This window comes from Lycorma delicatula, chromosome 7 (assembly GCF_047948215.1).
Source record: "Lycorma delicatula isolate Av1 chromosome 7, ASM4794821v1, whole genome shotgun sequence".
NCBI lineage: Eukaryota > Metazoa > Arthropoda > Insecta > Hemiptera > Fulgoridae > Lycorma > Lycorma delicatula.
This window is the reverse complement of record NC_134461.1, coordinates 42,523,876-42,549,853: the sequence shown is the minus strand read 5'-3', so window position 1 is coordinate 42,549,853 and position 25,978 is coordinate 42,523,876. Positions and strand designations below refer to the sequence as shown.

General features: G+C 29.1%; 1 protein-coding gene across 2 annotated transcripts in view; it reads right to left on the bottom strand.

Moving 5' to 3' along the window:
• The window catches only part of Drip (aquaporin homolog protein drip), a 220,719-nt gene that overhangs the window by 180,471 nt on the left and 14,270 nt on the right, over positions 1-25,978 (bottom strand). Inside the window, exon 2 of one of the 2 annotated variants that reach the window (XM_075370868.1) lies at positions 19,264-19,404. The exons of the other annotated variant lie outside the window; for it this stretch is intronic. Coding sequence (XP_075226983.1) covers positions 19,264-19,404 — 141 coding nt within the window. The remainder of the gene's footprint in view (positions 1-19,263; positions 19,405-25,978) is intronic. 2 annotated transcript variants of the gene reach the window in all.

The following is a 25,978-nucleotide window of genomic DNA, read 5'->3' as shown; positions in this document are numbered from 1 at the left end:
AATAGACTACATGCTAAGAAGCGAGTCAAACTGGAATAATTTTGCTAGTTTTGTTAGACAAGTTGTTGTACAGAAATACTCCGATGAGAGAAGACAAGGTGTTGGCTAGAATAGAACTGGGTGGACAGCCTTGCTGGTGAGGTCCAGCATGCTGCGGTGTGTTGGCACTGATGAGCCACCAAGGACTCCACGGGTAACAGCACACTGAATACTGAAGGGACCCGGCGCCACGTCGCGGCGAACTGGGTCTGGCGTGGTGTCCAAAAGGGCAATATTAATAAAGAACTCTCAAAAAGAGTTAACCGGTAGGCCGACCTGCCATGCCGGTATATAGCCGGTAGGTGGGGAGGCCTATTTGAGTTTAAAGACACTCCCCTGGGCGGCGTAATACCAACAAGTCGGTCCGGCCCAGGGGATATGTATGAGTGTAAATGAAGTGTAGTCTTGTACAGTCTCAGTTCGACCGTTCCTGAAATGTGTGGTTAATTGAAACTCAGTAATCAAAGAACACCAGTATCCACGATCTAGTACTCAAATCCGTGTAAAAATAACTGACTTTACTAGGACTTGAACGCTGGAACTCTCGACTTTCAAATAAGCTGATTTTGGTTAGATGCGTTCACTACTAGACCAACCCGATGGGTTCCTTTCAGCTATCCTGGCCAACATCTTCATGAACGAATTAGAAAACAATACTTTATACAACTTATTTAATCAACACCAAATACTATTATACAAGAGATATGTCGACGTTATATTAATTATATATTATAAAAAATTTAATGAAGATGATAAATTAATCGAAGAAATGAACTTTAAATAATTTTTTGGATATGAAAATTGATAAAATTATTAAATAATTAATTTGGATATCGATATATACAGAAAACCTACCAAACAAGACACTACAATTCATCAGAATTCATTTTATCCTTGGAATCACAAAATGACAACACTTAACACATTAATCTATAGAGCGATAAGTACTTAAAACATAACACAAAATCAAACAATAAATAAAATAATATTAAATATATTGTTGTAAATAATGGATACAACGAAAACCTAATAAATAAATTATATACTAGAATAAAAAATAATACATATATAAAATATAAAATAAAGCTAACAAATAATTATAACGTAAATGAATGCGTTAAAATTGAGTATAATATAAATTACAGGAAATTCAATAAACTCTTTAAATCATTCGAATCAAAAACAGCATATACAACGAACAAAAAAAAAACTACATAAATAACAAAGATCCTTCTAAAACATTAAAACACAATATGAGATATGTCACTCAAGTTAGATAAATAGGGAGTATATAGTTTGAAACGTGCTAAATGTAATTTAGAATATATCGGTGTGACTAATCGATCTTTTTCGATTAGAATCTAAGAACATACCAACTGTATAATTAAATTAAACAAAGAAAGATCTATTTACCAAACACATCATGGAACATGGTCATGATTATGATCCAAATAATTTTATTAATATCCTTGAATACTCAAAAGTCTTTTATAAAAACGAATATCTTAGAAAGATTCCACATCTAATAAACGAACAAACAAATTTTTAAAACGATGTTTTATTTAAACAAATTTTAAACAATAATTATTGTTTCGTATGTTGGCCAAACTGCTTCATACCACAGACGAAACAATTGAGACACTTTTATCGACTAGACGTAAAAATGTATGACTTATTTTATAACATGACGATCGATTGCTATGTTTATGTATAGCATAATAAATAATTAATTATATCGGTCGATAAGCGGAATTATAATTTATATTATATATACCAACGGGCCATGCTAAATAAAATTATTCTTATTTATTTTTTGCTAATTCAGAAAATAAGATCGAATTTTGTGACGTGGAAATATGAAACTGAAATTTTTAGCGTATGAAAAAAGGCCAGGCATGACCGGGATTTGATTATATATATTTATGTAGAAACATACATTTACGCATGCCAACCCACATAGTTGTCCTAAAGACAAAGATATTACCCGAAATATCTTCACTTTGTATCATTTTAGAAAAGTTGAGAAAATATTAAATTACTTTCCCGATTATTAATAATAAAAATTAAAAGAATTATACACAAAAAACAAATGAACAGGAAATTATTTTTTAGAGATTAACAAATTTTAAGAAAAACATTTTTTTTTAAATATTCATTAAATAAGGATTCATTACTCTAAAAATATTCATACGTAGGTTAAGTTTAATAAATTTGTTTTACTAAGCTTTTCTCTAACTCTAACACCCCCTTCAGTAACGGCTAAAAGAAATACGTAAAAGTTTTCAAAAACGTTTCTGTTTTTAAGGTCCAGGGTTAATAATTTTGGAAAATTGATAACCCCTATCTATATATGATGTACCAAAAAAATATAATATTAAAAGAGAAGGAAGAAATAAATTAAAGGAAAAAACAAATATTTAAATTTCAAGAGGTGGGTTTTTTTTTGTTAACCTCCGGGTTCACCATTAGGTAATGCTTCGGAGGATTAGATGAATGATTTGCAGCGTGTGTAAAAATGCCATGCCCGAACGGGATTCGAATCTCCGGATGAAAGACCGAGACGCTACAACTCGCGCCACGGAGGCCGGCCATGAGGTGGGGATTGATTGTTTAAAATGTTTTCTTGGATTATTTAATGTACGCATTATAGGTAAAAAATTTGCTTTAATAAGTTTTCTCTAAGATGCCTCTGAAGAAAATCGAAATATGTTTTTTCGTGATATCCCTCCAAATTTATCGAATTCTCAAAAAAAAAAAATGATACGATCAATGTCTTCCTACATATATAAATACTTGAGCTAAATAAATCGGTTCCGTCAATCATGAGATATGAGGCCAAAAGCAGTGTGACACACATGCATACTATGTTTTTTTTTTATTGGTCTAGATGAACTAGTTGGATCCTAAAAGTAAAAATTTTCAAAAAATCCTATACCCCATTTTTGATATGATCATAATACTTTCTCCTTTAGTGTAGTTATGCAGCTATATTCGCCGAAAAGTACTCTTTAAGCTATTCTACCTAAATTCGCTGGGAAATTAAAATTATATAGATACATTTTCAAACAAAGTTTCACTTTGGTGATTCTATAATTAAAAAGATACACCTCATAATTATTTATAATAATTTCAAATTCTGAAAATTACAATTTTTAAGCATAGCTTCGTTATTTCCTCACATACGAAAACTAAATATATATATCTATATTATATATATATATATATATATATATATATATATATATATATATCAGAAATCAATTCCGAAAAAAAATTTCTTCTTATTCTCGACAATTTGATCAAATTGTATCGTGATAATTTTAAAATTCCAACTTCCTGAAACACGTAGTAGAGAAATATTAACGTAACTTAGGATACATAAGTTTAATAGAACAGTATATCTTTGCCCATAATGAATACAATAAACATTTTTTTATTCATCAGTATCATTGAAAATTATTCGGAATTTTTTTTTAGTATTTAACGACTAAAAGAGAAACGTAATTTTCTATTTCATTTATATTATATTTGTTTGTATTTATTATTTCAGACACGATAAATGTAACTATGACTTTCTCTCCTACGATTGAAAACAAAACAGCACCGAATAATATCTATACAACTAACTGTATTCTTTTTTTTGTACAATCATTGTTGATCTGATGTTTACAAGGTAAAAAAAATACTCATCTCCAATACTAACAATAATTTAAACTATAACGAGAAATATTGTTAAAAGCTATTATTTTGTTGGTTTATGGGTCATTTACGATAACTGAAATAACTAGGAAATTCATGTTTATAAATAAATTTAGAAAGTAAAATTTAATCGTTACAAATAAAATTACAAAAAAAAAATCGACGATAAAGTTGTAATTTCTAACATAAATGTTGGCTGCAAATGATAGATGAATTAAAGATAATATTAACGGAATAATTTTAGTTTGCTTTTAAATCTTAACTTTCTAAGTTTACATTAAATTTCATTTAACCTAAGTTTTAAGTTAAATTTCACTTAAAGGATTCTTCTTTTTTTTACTATAAGCTTGTTTTTGTTTTACCGTAAAATAATAATAAGATTAATCATCAACATAATTTTAACTCATTTAATATTGTTTAAAAATTAAAAAAAAAAAAAAACATTACAAATTTCATATTAAGTACGGAATAAAAAATCTCGTTTCAATCTTCCCTGTATAATCGTATAACATAACATAAATACACACAAGTAAATCGTATTTTAATAACTGTTTTAAACGGTAGAAACATGTAATGTAGCTGATCGGTCAGCAATCAGACTAGCTAACTACAAATAAGGAATAGAAACATAACTCATAAAAAAATCCTGAAAAAGAATGTGGAATTAGCCAAAATGATAATGTTAAATTAATAGTTTACGATGAAAATATTAAACATAATTAGGAACTAAAAGATATGGGAACAGTAATGAAAGCGTTAAAACTGGTTCAAACAAGGAGGATGAAGTTTGTGATTATGTCATGACGAAAGATAACACAAATATGTGGATAAAAGATAATAGAAATAGTGATTAAGGAAAACAGCACAAGAGATAGACTATGGAGAAAATGGAACGATTACAAGGAAGATGATCTACGAAGAAAAATAGAAAACATTCCTGTGGATCACAGGAACTGGTGACAGACTGTAATTAAAAAAATATTAACCCTTCATATGGAAAATGGAGAAATGCACAAAAAAATTCCAGAAAATAAAGGCACTAATGTATAATAAAATATACGAAGGTCATTTTTTAAGTAAGATTCGTTTGTTGTTATTAACTAATAACAATTTACTGTTAAATCGTTCTATTTTATCTTATAACGCCACAGGAACTTTACAATCTGTTCAGCAAGATAACTGAACATTTAGTAAATAAGATCTATATTTGAATTAACATTAAGTAGGCACACACCCAGCGGCTGGTGACTCGATAACAACGAAATGAAATAGAAGAGTACTTCGTACAGCCAGACCATAAAGTCACCTAATTGCAACGATAAGGCAAACCAAGAACATTGTTCCTTACCAATCTTTAAAAATCACTGATCGTGGTATCCAGTAAATTGACCGCCAAATAATACGGATGCCGATCCAAACGATTTTGATACCGTAGGCTGACCAAAAAAAGACCAAAAAGATTCCCTGCCGAACGGTTCGCAACCTAAGATCATTACATATATGAGGCTGTTGCTTATGTACCAGGGTATGCTTAGCATTTTTCGTAATGATTTTGTCTGGTAGCGTTCAAATATGGAGTTGCACGCTGTACCCCACAATTCAAGCTCGTAAGTCCAAATGGGCTTTAAAACTGATTTATAAATCAATAATTTTTTTTTTTAAAGTCGAGATCTGTGTCCTATCAGCCAGTACACGCTTTTAAACTTGAGATCCAACTGTTTCCGCTTAGATTTGATATGTTTCGCCCAAGTAAGTTGTCGGTCAAGATAAAAACCCAAATATTTACATTTCTGAGCTCTAGAAATCGGAACATTGAAGATAGAAACAAGAGAACAGTGTTCCATAAGAAGGCTGAACGTAACGTGTTTGATTTTATTTCGTTCTTTTTTTATTTTTCAACACGTAACCCACGATTCGAGGGGAGAGATATAATCTTGAATAAAACGAGACGTAGTAGCCGGATCCTCGTGGACAAGAATTGCAGTATCGTCAGCAAACGTTGCAACTGTGTTATCTGCTGTAATTGGCAAGTCAACAGTAAACAGAACATACAAGATGGGTCCGAGAACGTTCTATTTTTTAGTAAAAGTTTTTTTCTATATTAGACTTTTTCAACATTAACTACAACCTCATCGTTGAAGAACTCACCACCTTTTCCTTGAACTAATCGATGAGTAGACTGCGCCAAATCTACGAACGATGGTTCAACACCTAACAGCAAGGTGGTGATGCACGTTATTGTGGAACAAACCTCGCCCACAATTTTCTATTCATATAAAAAGCCGTAATTTTTATAAAATTTCCATTACTTTTCTGCGTTAATAGTTCCTCCTATATGCAGATAGCCAATCGGAAGAATGCCATTTCGTTATTAAAAGTTTCGGTGTTAAAAAATGGGCAACCAGTTCTAATTTCATCAATAATCAACTAAGGAAGTACGAGGAAAATAAACGGAAATAATTATTCGCACATCATACATTCGAATTAGCTGTCGATGATTTTTTGAAGCACAAATTTTTTGAATTTAAAATAACGAGTCACCATATGTTTGTGATTAACAATCGATGTGGTTAATGAAATGCTATTGAATATTAATGACTGAGCGTGGAGCTAACAAGTTTAAAACACGTTCTTGAACAGGTTGAATTCGAAAAAATTAACTTATGTTTTTAATATATGCATAGAATTATTACTTAAAAAATTACTACAAAGGCACTACTCTACCCGTATTTTCGATACCAAAAGCTTTTATAGGAAAACTACTTCTCAATCCCATTTTTGAAATTAGGAACAAAGTTTTAAAGAAATATATATACTTAAAATAGAACTTCATACACGTTAAAAAAAAAATTGATTGAAAACCTATCTTCTGGGTAACTGTTTAGCGATCAGATGTTTTATGATGATTTGGAGAATCCTGTTCAAGTCCATGAAAAGTTTTTTAAACTAGTTTCTTTATTTGGTCCTTTCAACTGAATTTGAATGCTTTTGTCACCGGTATACATAGTAGTTGGAATGAATTAAAATATTAAAGTAAACTGAAAAAAAAGTAGATTTCTTGTTTTTGAGTTTGCTTAATTAACTTAAGTACAAATTCATTCAGCCAATCAGCTGCAGGAAAAAAGAATGAAACTGTATTCCTACTTTAAAATAAAATTATTAAAGGTTACCTACGTATACATTCAACAGTAATCATTTGACTGTAGGAAATAAATGAAATAAAGGTGTTTAAAAAAATATTTTGGATAAAATCTTAGGTAAAAGATTATTAAATTATTAAGACGCTAAAGGTTACAAAATCTAGTAATCCAGCAAAGAATTAAAATAGAAGAATGTAGTAATTAAGTTATAAATTATTTACAAAGCTGATAGATGATGTAAAATAACAAAAATTATGTAAAATCTAAAACACAAAAATTATTAAATCAATAATACTTAGCCGAATAAACAGGATGAAAATATCATCATATCTTTGATTACATAGCGAACCTGTTTTATTCTAACTCAGATTTGGCATCTACTATGATCGCGCCAGAAAAAGTAACACACGAAAAGGATTAAAATTCTGAATAATTTTTATATTTATACTTATATTTTCAAAGATTGATAAATTAATTTGTCAGGTACGCAAGTAGATTAAGTTCTTGCTCAAGCTTTCGTGCAAATGTAATCTTTCTCACGCATGCATAATACTAGAAATGACACTAGACAAACAGAACCAGTTCGCATGCACTCTGTAATGAACTTTCTCCCGTTAATTTGATAATAATTAGATTCAATTCAAAAACAAACTGTTCAGTTTTAATTACAAGTTCAGTGTAATCTGTAACCATAATTAAATGACAAAAGAATATCTTAGCCACTTCATTGTAAATATATTTGATTATTTTTCACTTGATCATTAACTCATTAATTAAAACTAAACAATATCTTACTTCCACAAGATGTTTAACGCGATCTTCCCCACTTAAAATATTGCAGTTTAGATGTAGTGGCGTTCTCTATGTACATCGGTTTCGCCGCCTATTATCAGCACGTAATTTTTCCTGCACGCTCAGGCTCAGAATACTACACTATTCTAAACTACCAAGTAAAACAGTACAATGACGCTGTTCGTCTTCGGATATAATTCAAAAATATTTAATGTCAAAGAGTGAGTGATTAAGGAAAGTTTACAGTTTGCTTTCAAATAAAACTGAGTTGATGACATAACGGCGGAACATATATCATAAATTGGGACTGGTTATGTTTCTGATTTCACAAAATAGACTATCTTCTTCGTTCATATATCAAATGTGAACATATGAAAAGATGCAGAAAAAGTATGGTAGAATATAACTTAATTTTAAATGTTATAAACATTAACAAACCATTGATTTACAACTTATAAAAAATCAACTTTCTGATATTACAGATAAAAAAAAATTGTAAATAATAGCAATATGAAATGAATCCGAAAACAAGGTTGTAGATGTGCTTAAAAAGTCAAGAAAAAACAGTGTATTACATTTAAATTTATTATAATTTAAGCTGAGAATTAAAAAAAAAACTTTAAAAAAATAAATAAGCTAAATTATCTTAGTTCATTATAAGCTTCCTTATTAAGTTTAGTTAAAATAAATAAAAATAATAAAAACGTACACATAAACTGCACAAAAAAAATTCACTAACTTTATTAACAAAACAGGTGTGACCTTGCGACCTTGAGTCCAATGTTTGTGACCTATAAACATTGAAGGTAGGAGGTAAGATTTGGTCGTGATGATGCCGAATCAAGTTATAAAGATTACTGAAACACGTTTCTACACTAACTTATAATAAAATTACATACTGAAAATGCCTATCTTTATAATAATATTATAATAATAGTAATATGTTTTTCATATACATAATTTCATCAAAAGCGAATTTCAAATTAAGATTAGATTTAATAATAGTGAGCTTCAGTTATTAATTAAAATTTAATCAAATTTATAAAATAATTTAGTTTTCTATCGGTAATTTAATAGGTTTTTTGATTTTTTTTCTTTATTGTAGATAGATAATTTGTTGAACAAGTGATTAAATGTGTTCTCATTAATTCTAATCGTAAAGAAAAAATTTCATCATAATAATTTCAAAATCAATAATTATATAAACCACTTACATAATTAATACTACAAGTTCTTCAACAAAGCTAATCCCACACTAAAAGCGAATGAATGAATTATTAAAGCATAAATTAAATTTAAGAATTAGAATATTCCAATATTAATAACGGAATGAAAAAAAAATCTATAAAATGTTAACAAAGAAGGAAGGTAAACATTATTTTAAACTTAATTTAGATTAAGAAAAAACTGCGGATAAAATTTAAAAAAAATTATTTGAAAATATCTGATATAGCCATAATCACTTTAACCACAAATCTATAAAATAAATAACTTAGGCCTAAATGATAACCTATTCATATTTATTTAAAAGCTGACAGATCAAGACTAGACAAATCTGACAGATCAGATTAAGACTGACACTGGACGATCATTTTTGTTTATTTTTTACAATTATATTGAAAGAAAAAATATAATTAAAGTCAACCCAAAACTTTTCGTAATTGAAGTTTAATATTCATAAATCAAATATAAAGAAAGATCGAAAATTAGAATACAGGAGTACATGGCAGTTTAAGTACGAAAGTCTTAAAATAAATTTATTAGATATTAAATTGTTTAAAATTAACTGGAATTTTATAGTACAAAAAGTTACTTTATTTGCTTTATTTGTAGAGAAAATACTTTATTGAATAATGATAGTTGGATCAAAACATAATAGCCTATTAAATTTTTATAGTTAAAATGAAAAAAAATGATTTTTATGATTTTAAGAAATATATATATAATTTTAATAAATCATATTTAAAAGAAGATATATATTATGCATACTTCATACTTTGATATGGTATATTATTAAAAAGCTTCATCAGTGTAGGTTTATTTACTGGCGAGCCTTTTTCCTTCGACTTGCACAACCCACAACTCATTTTTTTTAAATGTATATTTATTATTTTAGTAGTTTTCTTTTTTTATAAATAAAAGAATTTTCTTTTGACGTGTTTCATGATGTCAGGTTTATTTTAATTTTGTTTACAAATCTGTTTTTATTGCAAACATTTATTTTACTTTCATGTTTTATCATTGTATTTAAATTCATTTTAACATATACTGAGGATGTCTATTTAATAATTGTAATGCGGTCTAGTATAGATTTACATTTTTTTATACATATTTTGAACGATTCTATCTGTTATTATATTTCGTTAACTGCATAAATATTTTTGTTTGTGCATAAAAAGACTAACATAAATGAGATTTCTGCTGGCTTACAAGAAATCGAACCTAGGACCTGTTAATTTAAAAGTAAGAACATCAGCATCGACTGTTAAGACAGTACACCCTACATAAAAGTTTTAATATCGAACTTACTTTTATTTAGATTTTCTTTAAAAAGAAAAACGATAACAAAGTAAAACACATCAAGAACTTACTTTTTTATTATTATTAGTTAATATATTAGTGAACGACCTTAGTCGTGTTACTAAACCAGTTCTCACACTAAAACTTATGTAACATGATCGGTAAATTTATGTGAGCCTTAATGCCTAAATCATGAATATTTTATTTTTGGCATCCTTTAGCTTGTTACCGTCAGGAAGGGCATCCGGTCGTGAATAATCTGCCAAATTCCCTCCTTCCTAGACTTAAAAACACTGATAAAAGACGGCGTTATAAAAACTGCTAATTATTTTTCAAATATATCAATTCTACGTTAATGTTAAATTTAAATTAAATTAATTAAAAAGCTTTTGTTTTATGTAACATTTTACCACTTTGGGCTGTCAAAAAAGTAAACTACCAAATCTATGTAAAAGGACACGATGTGTGTCAGAAGCCTGTCGCACAAAGACACTATCAAACGACAAATATATTAAATTTACACAATGTAAAGATAAAAATCCATCGAAAACTACAAATAATTTTTTTAAGATCACAAGGATTTATAAGCCAACATTGTACTGTACGTATAAAAAACATATTGATATTAATACTAATATAAATATTATAGTTACCAATAACTTCAATCAAACTTCGCAAGAAACAAATCACGTGAGGAAACCAACGTTTTGAAAACCAAATAGTAAAGGAATGTAGAGAAAGACGTAAAGGATTACCACAAAGCACGACTTAGGTTCTCTGAAGTGCGTGAATAAGATATTATTTTTTTCCCCAAAACTTTTAAATAGATTTTCTAGAATTTTCACGTGAAAATAATTTTACTATCAGAATTCCATTAGACTATATATCGTTACTCGATGTAATATACAATCTAGTAACATGCAAAATGAGAAAAAAAAGTAAAAATATTTTCCAATCGTTTTCATATGCAATGGTTTCAAAAATATCCAACAAATTTATCTAAAAAAAATTTAAATGATTGACCATGGGGAAATTCATGGAGAATATTATGGCTTGAATTTACACGAAATAGAAGCTGACAATACAGCTGCGAAACTTTCTCGTCACTGAAAAACTGAAGCTGCACTTCAAAAACTGATTTCTCAAACTATTTTGAGAAATCAGTTTTTGAAGCTGCACTTAAAAAACTGCTGCACAAAACAAAGCTGCACTAAAGCTGCACTTCAAAAACTGATTTCTCAAACTATTTCAAGATATTTTCATACAATTTTTTCCATTTAAACTATTATTAAAAGAAAATAAATTAAAAAACTATTTTATACAAAATTACTATATTTTATTATAAAACTAGCCGGTCAGGACTCGCTTGGCTCAACCGACCGTCTAGCCAAGAGGCTCCGCTTCCTGGACTCCCAAACTCTTTCATTACCCTGATAGTTGTGAGAATATTTAGAATACTTATATTTTACAGATATTCATTAAAGAAAAAAGAATTGTCATTTTACATCATTATATTTTTGTGGCCAAGGTAACAGAATTATAATAAAGTATAAGGGTTAATTTTTTTCCTTTAATTAATTGTTTTAATATCTTAACCCCCAATGGAGCTAAGGCCTAAATCTATGGCTTAAAACCTTCCCTGGGATAACAAGACTTCATCCTGAAAACTTTAAAATAATCGGACGGTTGATTCTCGCGTGATGCTGTTGCAAACAGACACACTTTTGCATTTATGTATAATATAAAATTATGAACATTTTCACTAGATGTTCATGCAGATGCATGAACATCTAGTGAAAATGTTATATATGGGTAGATACCCATATATATGTAATAATTCAGTGAAAAAAAAAAAAAAAACAATTTAAATATTTATTGTACGATAGGTTGCAAAAATATTTTCAAATTCAACACCTCTCCCCAGTATCATTTTTTTGTGCAAAATTTGTAATAAATTTTTATAAAACAGATATGTACAGTTTTTGTGTAAAAGAACCAAATTTGTAGGCTTATTTTACGTTTAGTTCCGAAAATAGGGTTTATATATATATATTCCTCCAACCACTTGTACCACTGTCCCCGTTAGAGGCATTGGCATAAAGACCGAGCCCGGCTCCCGGAGTGGGGATCCAGGGACGGCATAGCCGGGCCTGGTGGATCCTACTCTGGGATCACTGGCAACATGCTTGCTTTTATCCGGGGATTCTTGAATCACCGGACGTTTCGTGTTCGTGTAGACGATTCACTTTCAGACAGTGTCGTCTCAGAAAATGGGGTACCGCAAGGTAGTGTATTAAGTGCCACCTTGTTTTCTGTGACCATAAACAGCATTACCACTTGTGTACAGGCTCCTGTCTCTTGTTGCCTTTACGTTGATTTTGTTATTTACGTTGCGAGCCGCTCTACACCCACTGCGGAGCTACTGATGCAGAACACTATATTTCGCCTTGAGGCTTGGTCAGAGGCTACTGGTTTCACATTTTCACCCGACAAAACGAAATGTGTAGTCTTTTCTCACCCAGCTTTTGACCTTGTTCTTAAGAATCCTAATTTGAGGAAGTATGAGGACCGTCCACGTTGTACTGCGCCTGTGGGTGTCCGTACACGACGTCTGCTGCAGCGTATGAATGTTGGCACTCCCTCGTTCTTTCCATCATGTCCGTGCTCGAATCCCCCGTGGAGAATAACCATGTAAATTTTACGTTTGATCTTACAACGTATGATAAACAATCAACGCCACCTATTGTTTACCAGCAGGTGTTCCAGTTTCTCCTCACCAAGTCGAACCCAGACGTGGTGGTATACACTGATGGGTCGAAGCATGACGGTAACGTTGGTTGTGCTTTTGTTTTCAATGAACAGACTTATATGTTTGGCCTACCCGGTGTTACGAGTGTGTTCACCGCGGAACTACTCGCTGTGGATATGGCTCTAAGTATCGGTGCCCCAAATATAGGAACATTCTTATTTGAAGTGATTCGTACAGTGCTCTCCAGGCGTTGGTAAACCTTTATTACGACACCCTGTCGTCGTTGGCATTTATGATAAAATCGCTGAGTTAGAAAAACGAAACAAAAGGGGTAGGTTTTTGCTGGATCCCTAGCCACGTTGGGATTCTTGGTAATGAAAGGGCGGATTCTGCTGCGAAAGATGCGTGTATTCAGCCTCCTTTCACCACCCGAGTTACTACCTTTGATTTTATTAATCATATAAAACAATCACTGCGAGCAAGGTGGCAAAGTGGCTGGACGGCTGTTGTCGATAGTAAACTTCGACGGATTAAAGACTCAGTGTTGCCGTGGTCTCCTCTTGCAGGAACTCTCGTCGTGAGGAAGTGGACCTCTGCCGATTACGGTTGGGGCATACGAGGATCACACATGAATATCTAGTGTCAGGAGGAGAACCCACCCCTGTGCACACGATGCAACTGCCGCATGCCTCGTGGACATTCTCCACGACACCACATTCTCGTGGACTGCGTATGATATGCGGCATTGCGTCGTCAGTTTAATATACCCAGCAGTATTCGTGATGTCTTGGGCAATGATGGCAGGGTTTTGGAGCGAATGTTTCTCTTTTTGCATAGTACTGGGTTACTGCAAAATATTTAATATACTTATATATGTTTTTCTGTAAGGAGAGTTTTTTAATAATTTTAACCTTTATTTTCGATTTGATTTTTTAGTTTAATTTTACTATCCGGGGTGGGGATTTTTGCACAACCCATCAGAGTTAGGTAAGTTTTTATACTTTCTTTATTCTATTATTTTATCTTTAATGTTTTATCAACTTTGTCCGTGATATTAGTTTTGGGTTTTATTTTGCCTTCTTAACTTGTTTTAGTAAATTTTTATTATATGATTAATATTACATTTACACCTTGTATAGCTTATTATTTCGGAGTTATATTACCCTTTTAATAATAAGTACCGGGCGATGATAACGATAACGCCCAAGCGTAAACAACAAAAAAAAAGATGATTTTTTTTCTCTCTGATCACTCTACTTCTCTTTATAAATATATATGGAGCTATTTATAAAACTTGAGAATGTAAACATACATACAGTTAGAACTGAGAACAGTTTACTATTTTTTGTTATCGTTTTAACAAAAATCTAACAAAAAAACTGAAAAAATATAAAATTTATATACATATACATATTTTTTGTATTCTGGAAAATTACTTCATTATTATCATTATTTTAAACAAGATCATGGTCACGTGGTACATTTACCTAACCTTGTTGAAATAAAACTTCAAGTAACCTTAATTGTTATTTAACATTAAAATCACTGCGGTTATGGTTAAACAATTGCTATAATCATAAAGTTATTTTAAGCATTACTAAAATCAGATATAATAAACAATAAGTAGGTTTTTAGTAAACTTTAAATTGCATAATAGTCAGCTCATAATAATAAATAATACTAATACAAATAATAAATTGTTTATAGAATCTAAAAGATTTTTAAATGCACTTTATATTACTTTTAAACGTAAAAAATATAATAATAGTAAAAAATTTAATAACTTGCTTTATACTTTTTAGTCATACTTTAATCAAATTATTATCATACATTGTATGAGTTTAATTAGTAGGTTAATTTGGATTTCATAAGATAACATCATATATTGAAATTTAGTAATTTATTTATAAAATATCAAACAAATTTTCAAATATTTCCGTCAGATGCTATGTGAATCATACGAAACCGAGTGAACCAACCCCGTAGGGGAAGACACCCAACTACTGACGTTCCGTTCACCACACCACCCCCCACGTTCCCTGCCTGTTGGGCTTTAACGGGAGTCTCTATCGCCCTCTGACTTTTTACATCTCATAGTAATAAGCCTGGCCTCGTTGGGATGCCACCGATGTAAATGCCTCGGTAGACATTTGCATCGGTGATTTAATAACTCAGTTTATTGCTTTATTTCTGTAGGCCTCGTTCGGACATCTTGAATGTCCTACATCGTATCCCTCTGAACTAGCTAACCGAGCTCGCGGAAGCGCAAACCCCGCGCCTAATTCTACTTATTATGGCCAATTTCGTGAATGTCTCGAAATTTGAGGCAAATAAACACAATATACTACCAAACATTTTGATCGAAACAACGAAATTTAGTCCTAGTTCCTTTAGTCCTAGTTAGTGAACTCAACTTAAACTTTAATAAACCCCACTTAGGTTAAATTATGGGTGAACCGACAGGAACTGTGTGAACGGTACGGACCAATTGAATCATGCGGAGCCGAGTGAATCGTCAGGAGCTGTGCTCAACCTACTGCCCGCCAAAAATCATCTGTGTATATATATATATATATATATATATATATGTGATGACGAAATGCTATCAAATTTGAAACCACAAAAACTCCCGTACCAAGTTTTTGTCATTTTTTTTATGTCAAACGGCTATCGGATTTGTCAACTGCAACCCAAAAAAACTCCGCATTACCGTTTTGCAGATTTTGAAATTTTTTACACCCGCACCGTTAATTTATCTCCGTACGGGGGGATGTTTGCAAACGTAATGGTGGAATATTGTATTGTAACTCGACCTTAGTAACTGTGCAAAATTGCATCAATAGGCAATGTAAAGAAGCATATTAAATTATTACAACCGCACCCTTAATTTACCCCCGTACGGGAGGATGTTTGCAAAAGTAACTGAGGAGTATTGTATTGTCACCCGACCTTAGTAATTGTACAAAATTTCATCAATCGGCAATGTCAGGAAGTATATTAAACTAAGGATGCAAGATTTGAGGATAAACTTCAAAAAAACATTGTGAGTTAAAGAAAAGCAAGTAAAAATAGCACTTCGTTCTTTCCGAATTTTTAAATCAGATTTTGAATTTCTTTTTTTTGTATACATTTTACACAGAAGCATAATATTTACAGTAATATTATAATATTTATTTTATAAAAACTTATATAATTTTTTATAAATAAAAAAAAATGACAGGATTTTAATGGTTAATTTAAATTTATTATTTTATTTAATTTTATAATGTCTTTGAAATATTCAAGGAAATTCTATAAACCCAGTGGATCAAGTTGATCAAGTTGTCCTTTAATGGCCTTCATAATATAAAGTTAATGTTTAACATAATATTAAAGTACTTGACCGACACAGACATTTTCATGGTTCCTTTTTTACGTATAAATAATAAATAAGTATAGGATCTTAGATATCTTTTAAGGAAAGCCTTCCGAGTACCAAAAATAACAAATATCCATAGTCTTACATACTAGCATGATAAAAAAACTCGGTGAAGGGTAAATAAATGTATGTCATTTTAAATATTTTATCCGATTTATCTGTTTTTTCTTGAAATATATTACAACCATATTAATCTGAAGTTTAACAACTCAATAATAATTTTGTCCCTCGATGAAAATTTGAGGGGTCTTAATAGCTCTCGTTTGGGTTAATTTATACAATTATATTTCATTAGTAAAACCTTTTTCAAAACAAAATTAAGAAAAACCAAAGAATAATATTTTGACTATATTATAAACAAACTCGACTTTACAAATAATGGTTCACGCAAAAAAATTCTTAAATTATTTCTTATTAACTTTCAAATAACTTAAATTTGGTAGATTTTTAATAAAAGTTTTTTTATCAACATCTACTTTGAAATTAACAGCTATTTAACTGCGATTTTTCTTTTTATTAAAACTCCACATTTGTTTTATACGTCAAGAAAAGGCAATATTTAAATTAAAGAAAAACAATCATTATTATATCGTTGATGAATTATGTATATATTTATTTTTTAATATGATTAACTATCAGGCACTATATGACTCTGTCGATGTACAATAACAAACACAATTTCGCAAGAAATAATTAGCCACCGCTTTGTCTTATGAAGAGATGTCCAAATGAGTAGCTTTCGCTTTCTATCGTTTTCTATCGTTCTATCGAAAGCTAGAAGGATCACGTTTATCCGCTCCACACAAACGTTCACGAATGTGTCGCTTATTCGGCGAGTATATTCGTGTACGAATGTTTACCTTTGTTATCCCTCTATATATGCGTTGTTTGGTCGAATATTTGTATTCGACGTAACACACATAAAGTGTGTAAATTTACACATTCTGATATGTGTTAATTTACAGAGTCTAGGCGAAAAATATTTATGTTCGGTTATGAATACCGAATAATCGTTAATGAATACGAATTCTTTATCAACCGAATTTTGGTACACAAACACACATGCGTAGAACCAAAGTTAGAATGTCTCTCTATACGCAATTAATATTACAGTAGAATTATAATATAATATATAATTATATCAGATTAGTATAGAAGAGGTAATAATTATATTATAGAATAATATAATTATATTGTATCACACGCAAGCGCGCGCACACCCATACACAACGTTGAACTACACTCTCAAAACGGAAAATAAATAATAATTTATATATATTTTTTAAATATTATTTATTAAAATATCTGATTATATTTTAAAGTATTATTATAAAGATATTAATTACAAAAACTCTTGGTGACAATTTTAACGAGATAATAAACATATTATAGCAAACTGTAATAATTTAATCCAATTAATATATTGTACAATAAACCAGCGTTGCATAAACGAAGATTCTTGTCGGTATAAAACCAGTTTGTAGAGAATATTGACCTTTGACGGGGCATAAATAAACAGAGAAAGAATATAACAATACTATTGTAATATAGCGTCAAAGAAATAATAAATAAAAGATATTTATTTCTATTGTAAAATTATTACAAATATACAGATAAAATTTATTAATTGAGGAATTATTTATTATAAACTTAGATGATTATTAACCACTTAAAAGATATAAGTGTATACCTATAGATATTTATATTCTAAAAGGACAATAAATATCTATGTTGATTTAATTATTTATTTCCATCAACAATAATTTTAAAAAATAACTAAAAATGCAAAAAGTTGAGTTTTGAAAAATAGGTAAATTTGTTTCCAATATTAAACTAAATCTCTCAGAAATGATTCGTAAAATTTTTAATGTGTTTTGGTTATGTTTAATATTAAGTTTGAAAATACAATTACTCCCTGAAAGCAATTTTTACAAAATTAATTAAGTATAAGTAATATATATATATTTTTTTAAATTTATAAAACCCAAAATCACAAAATTTATTTTCTCAACACAGTGCACATACGATTTTGATAAAATTGTTGTTTCTTTTAATGGTTTGAATAAAACTGAAAATGAGTGGAGTCTAAATAGAATACGAGTATATTTTACTGTAGTTCGAAAATACCAATAATACCGCGAAAATGAGAAACAATTTGAGATTATAAGTTCCGGCATCTTGGAAATTCCCTTTTTCCTTTTCATTGTTGCCAACTGTCAGTTCAGGTAAACAAGGTGAAACAAATGTAATCTGATCAAGGTTGACAACATTGAAAGGAATAAGGGGATTCTACCAACAGGAACCTTTTTTTTTTACTCAAACTTTTTCATATATTTTGGTGGCAGTATAAATACTTTCTCACTATTGTAGATATTTTTTTTCTAATAAAATAATTTTTAAAAAGTTTAAACTTTATTAATTTCAATTTTTTTCTATTTATTGTAATATGACTAGTTTTTTTTAACCTTTTTTCCCTCTTGTTTTCCTCTGAAGTTTACGAGCTCAAAAAAAAAGAAAAGATAAATAAGAGGTAAGAATTGGAGGAAGAAAAGTTATTAAATTGATTAAACTTTGTGACTACATTTTTAATTACTACTTTATTAATTACAGGAAAAGAAATCAAAGAAAATCATTCTTCTAGTAAAATTTAAATAGCTTGGAGAGGAATAGTAAATAAGCTTACCATACTTATGTATTTAGAAATAATTTTTTTTAAATAATATTGAAAATTATATAACGGATTCATTTTTTCTGTTGAAAATACTTCATATTGTTTTAGGCTGCCATTTTAGGAATGTTTTTGGATGTAATTTCATAAAATCGAAGGCTCTGGATCGATTTATTCATAAACAAAACACAATTATGAAAATAGGATTAAAAAGAATAGCTAACGAATGGATACATACTTTTATTACGTTGTGTATCCAAAGATGGTTCCGTATCATTTAAAACTATATTTTTTTTTAAATTGTCCATTTCAACGAATGTTCCGTTTTTACTGATCTCAATATTGTAAGTGTCTCCGCTAACCGAGTTAGTGTTCGTTCCTGAAAAGATGTAAATTTTGTTAGCAATAAAAATAAATCAACGGTAAAGAATAATTAAATTATTAATATCCAATTAAAGAGGTGATCTACTATTAAACTAGTACTGGGTTCAATTTTTTTTCCATTAATCGTTCCCCAGATTTCCCTGCTATTAGGCATTTATGTTATCAAGAAATCAAAAACATAAATAAATAACATAACATTTTAATTCAACATGGGTACAAATTTTAAAAAGATCTTACATGGTCTTCAGATATCTCCAAAAAAAGATAGGGAATTTCTACCTAAATTATATAGATAGATTAATTTAAATCCCGAGAATGAGTGCCCTATTACAATCTTGGGATCACAAAAGGTAAAAATTTCTTGTTAATGTTGTAAAAAAATCATAAATTTAAAACAAAGAAAAAAATAGTTTCTATTGATTTGTCAAACTCCACAAGTACTCAACGGGGAATTATGTCTATATACAGATTTTATCACGAAATGTTCGAGACTTTCATACCCTATTACCTATTCTACCTATTCTACTTGTAAAAATAATGGAAGAAGTTCACATAAACACATGTCCTAAAATGCTTCGTTAGCAAGTTACGGCTAGTAAAAGATTTCGCTCGGATTTCAGCTACACCGGTGAAATGAGGTGGTACTGAAATTTTTAGGACGTTAATTAACGTGTAGAATTAGTGATTTCTTATGATTTTTGAGGTTAAAAATTCAAGAAAATAGGCTCAAGAACCATATCTGCAGTAGTCTGAGAAATCTGGGGTTAGAACCAATAATTGAAGTAAAACAAGGCCTGTTTTTTAAGTTTGACGTACAATAACGTTGTTAAATCGCTAATAAACACATAAAAACTTTTAAACAAAACATGTAGAGAATTTAATTCTGAACAAAATGGTATACATAAGTGAATAAAAGAGAGAAAAGTTAGAAAAATTCGAATTTTATTTAGCTTTCTGTTATGGGGTCGCCATTTTTGCTACTAACATTTTCAAGCGGAAGGTAAAGGAAACAATTTATAAATTTTAGCTGAGCTAAAATTGAGTTTCTCTTTCATTTCATGCGCGTATAATTAATCAATGTACGTGAAACTTGAGAAATATTACATACCTTTAAAATCCCGATATTCATTTTGAAACACACGATATAATTAAAATAATGAAATAATAACTTTAAATGAATCTCTAAGATAATAAAAAATATTTTTACACATTAATAATCCCTGGTAGTACGAACCTCTTTAATCCGAACAAGCAGTGAAGGACTTTTATCCATTAAAATAATAATTTTTTTTTATTATATCACCAACATTTTGACAGTTTTCTCTTCATTTTGTTGGGATATGTATGGATCTTATTGAAAACAACTTAAATTTTTCCTTTCCTGCCATTACTCTTTCATTCTTTAACCAACTACACGTATCCCTTTTTGGAAAAAAAATTTCCCCATTTTTCCTCTTTGTTTTCCCTGAAAACTCTTGAAATTTTTAATTTTATTTCACAGAATATATTTTTTCTTTATTTTTTTTAGATCATTTCAATTCTTGAAACTGTTATTTTTTGTTTTTAATTAGAAAAATAATTAAACACTCTTTTTATCAATCTGTTTTCCTCTGGTTACTTAACTGTCCGTTAAAATGTAACATATTTTTCTTAAAGAATCCGTTATTCTTTCAAATTTCCGGTAAATTTCTTCAACTGATTTTAAGATATTTTGATTATTTTTACATTTAGATCCTGAAATTTTTCATAAAATTTCCTTTTCTTTTTTAATAATTTTTCCCAGTCTCCATTCTTTGACTGTCATCATCGTTACTGCAGCACATACACAATCTGGTTTAATGGTTGTTATAGTGTATAAATTTTACGTTAAAAAAGAAGAGATTTTCAAGTTTATTTATTTAATTTTATGAAAAATATTTGATTCTAATTATACTACTTAGAATTAAAAATATATATTATATTCGTAAAGTTATTATCAAAAATAAAGTTTTAACGCAATAAAATACAGAATTTGGTAGCATAACAGCATTTGTCATGGAATAATAACATTTTAAATAAAACTGATTTGAAAAACTTTATCTTAAAATTCTGTCGATAAAATTTCATTCGAAAATCTTTTAAAATATTCGCCTATGATTTAAAAAAATAAGAATAAAGGTGTGATACTTTAGAATTAAATAAAAACTGTAGACGTTATTAAACAAGTTAACTTTTAAACGGAAATAAATAACAAAAAGGTAATAAATAAACCAAATTCATGAAGATGCAGAACAAAAATAAAAAAAAAAAGAATAATCAGATTAAATTAGCAATTCAGCTAAAAAAAAAAAAAATCATTAATTTCTATTAAGAAAAAAATTGATATATTAAACAAAATATTCTTTATATTATCGTTTAAAAATTCAGTCCTCTATTTAAATATCTTTATTATTATTTGTTTAATTTTATTTTGTAATATTTCTTTTTTGTGTATTTTATTCCTTTTCTGATTAATAATAATATATAAATAAATTGAAACAATTCAGTATCACTAAAATAATATTAAGAATAACTTAAACTTTGTTTAGATCTGTTTTGAGATTCTCGAACTGTTCCGGATAAAAAAGTGTATATATATATATATATATATATATATATATATATACTGGAGCGTACTGAAGCATACATTTACAAACGTACGTAAAATATTTTTTTTAAATTATTTTAATCTTGTAAATTTTTTAAAACTCATTATTTTTGACACTGAGAGTGTAATTTTTTTAACAAAAAATATATATATTTTTTTTTTTTAATTGTGAATATAGAATTTTTGAGTGAATAAATAAAATTTCATGAAATAATTAATTAATTATTTTATGTAATTTATTTTTATTGTAATTTTTTTTGTATTTAATAATTAATTAATTATATTACATTTTTTCATATCAAAATGTAATCATTTTGTATCCACTTAAATTTACGATCTACGAAAAAGAGGAAGTGTCGTCAGACCTCAAAAAGAGTAAAGAAAGCAGGTGCAGATAAATGTGAAGAATACAGAACAATTAGCTTAACTAGCCGTGCATCAAAGATCTTAAGTAGATTTCTGTATAGAAGAATTGAGAGGAGAGTGGAAGAAGTGTTAGGAGAAGACCAATTTGGTTTCAGGAAAAGTATAGGGACAAGGGAAGCAATTTTAGCGATCAGATTGATAGTAGAAGGACGATTAAAGAAAAACAAACCAACACACATGGTATTTATAGACTTAGAAAAGGCATTTGATACCGTAAACTGAAATAAAATGTTCAGCACTTAATTTCTTTTTTTGCTTTTTTTTTAATTTAGGATTCAAATATAGAGATAGAAGAAAAACTGTTAACATCTACAGGAACAAAACTGCTATAGTAATAATCGAAGAGCATAAGAAAGAAGCAGTAATAAAAAAAGGAGTCAGACAAGGATGTTCCCTATCCCGTTACTTTTTATTTTAATCTTTACATAGAACTAGCATTTAATGATTTTAAAAAATAATTTAGATCCGAAGTAACAGAGTAAGGTTGAAAGATAAAAGATGCTACGACTTGCTGACGATATAGTAATTCTAGCTGAGAGTAAAAAAGATTTAGAAGAAACAATGAATGGCATGGATGAAGTCCTACGCAAGAACTACCACTGAAAATAACAAGAACAAAACGAAAGTAATGAGGTGTAGTAGAAATAAAGTATATGGAACACTGAATATAAAAATAGGATGAGAAAAGACTATGGAGGTAAAAGAATTTTGTTATTTGGGAAGTAGAATTACTAAAGATCGACGAAACAGGAGCGATATAAAATACCGAATAACACAGGAGAAACGAGCTTTCAGTCAGAAATATAATATACTTACATCAAAAATTTATTTAAACATCAGAAAAATATTTTTGAAAGTATATGTTTGAAGCATAACTTTATATGGAAGTGAAACTTGGACGATGGGAGTTTCGAGAAGAAAAGATTAGAAGCTTTTGAAATGTGGTGCTACAGGAGAATGATAAAAATCAGATGGGTGGATAAAGTGACAAATGAGGAGGTGTTGTGGAAAATGTATGAAGAAAGAAGCATTTGAAAAACTATAGCTAAAAGAAGGGACAGACTTAAAAGCCACGTTTTAAGGCATCCTGGAATAGTCGCTTTGAAATTGGAGGAACAGGTAGATGGAAAAAATTGTGCAGGCAGGCAACGTTTGGAATAAGTATAACAAATTGTTAGGGATGTAAGATGAAAGGTTATACTAAACTGAAACGACTCGCACTAGATAGGGAATATTAGAGAGCTGCATCAAACCAGTAAAATGACGGAAGACAAAAAAAATTCATTTAAACTTGATTTTTCCAAAGCTCTGATACAATATTCTCTCTTTAATTCTTTCCTACATCAGTAAAAGATAACCGAAAACGATACAAATATATTGAATTATTAGTTCAAGTAGAAGATTCATAATTTTTATGCGAATTTTTTTTTAAGATAATGTAAAAAATTCACCGCAAAGTAAAATTATTATACGAACTTTATATATTATTATAATATATAAAGAAACTCGATAAAATATTATTTTTTCCAATCACCATTAGTTCCTAATCCAAACCGTAGTAATAAATAAACTCCTGCCAAGGTTATATTCATTTCAATCACAATAAGCACTCTGCTGCAAAAAATAAAGTAATTACCGGGAATCTGTTTATTCTACATTAGCCATATGAAACTACATGTATGGAGCGAAGAATCGATAATATGTAGCAATTTAAAAATTAAAAACCATGATACTCATAATACGTAAAAAACCAGTAAAAACAATTAATAAACAGATAAATATGTGATACTATATACAGTGAGTCATGTGTAGATGTATTAATTGACATAATATTAAATAAGAAAAAGAGTTATTATATACAATTTTTATAAAATAGATTTTACAATACATAAAGCATTTCATTTTAAATTATTAATAAATATTCGGAATTATTTTAAATTTACCAAATAATAGAAGAATTTCTCGTTAATTTTCTTTTAATTTCTGTAAATAATCAATTGGAAAATCAACGGATTTTTCCTCAATACATCACTATGATTCATGATATGCCATTGTTTTATTTTATTATCATAAACAATATACCATTAGGAAAATAAGTACGTTTGAAAAAAAATTACTAATGATACAAACGAATATACTATGCAACATTTAATGAAATCATAATTTTCAATAAGATTTATTATTTAATAAAAATATGGTATTAAATAAATAGGCATGTTGTCAATACACTCCTACATTAAGAATGATATACGAATCAAATTAAATATTCCACATAATGATATATCACAAATATAATAACGTTTTATTGTATAACACACGTGCACATTTCTTCAACACATAAAAAGAAGAAAAGAGAAGACATTTCTTAATGATACATACAATAAAAGTATGCTGGTAAAGATAGTAGACGGTTAGAAATAATATCTTGTTTTTTTTTTATCTGTACATAGATTGGAAACTTTTTGTTACAGAAATCACTGTAAGACCGTTTTATCAAGTCAAAAGAGAAAACGTCTAGAAAGCAGTAGCATTATTACCTTACAAACCCTACTAAAATTATTGAATATAATTATTATATTCAGTTTAAAGATAAATGTTCACAGGGACGGCTAATCTTCCTTTTAAAAAAAAAAACTGCTGCACTTCCACTCTAAGCACTACTACGTTACCCTAATCTAGCCTGGTTAATCGACAAACACCAATCAGATAGATTAACATATATATATATATATATCGTAGTATTAAGAACAGGTACGTTTCATCTCAGACGGTAATAGATGTTAATGTAAAAATATATTATTACATTTTTGATAGCTCTTATCGTTTAACCTACTTCGCATATCTTTAATTTCAGCTTGGTAATAATAATAATCATATCATTATCATCAAAATGATTACTACAAACGAGATTATTGAAATCTTTTCTAAGACATTGAAAAGTTAATTAATTATATTAAACTTTATTCCAGTACTTTTATGGTAAAATCTTTATATTCAGCCAATACACTCAATACATTTATTTTACGACGGAATTAATATGTTACTTAACCGATCTGTCACAATCTTATAGTTGTTTTTTTTTTTTTTTTTTTTGAGAGCGAAAAACATCTACGCTTTATTGTCGCTCGGTTCTTATAGTTGTGAATCATATAAACTGCCACAGGTAAATGAAGTAGCTCAGAATTAATTTCTCTGAGACAATGATGTTCAGTGTATATTAGGACACCGCATAGTGAACAGAGTGAAAAATCTTCCACTTTAGAGGAAGGTACGTTACGAAGGAGGTTACGTTGGGCTTGGCATGTTGATTTGCAACACTTCGATGATGAGAGCAATGTAAAATATTTTTCCACCGGTTAATTTTAGGGTATACCAGGTTAACACCTGGTAAATTTTCTTTCATTGAGTAGGTTATGTGGCATTATAACGGAAATTAAGACTAGTATTCAAAACTGATATTATTTTCAGCAGACATTAAGAACTCTATTAGGTACTCTTTCGGAATTTCCACCAAAAC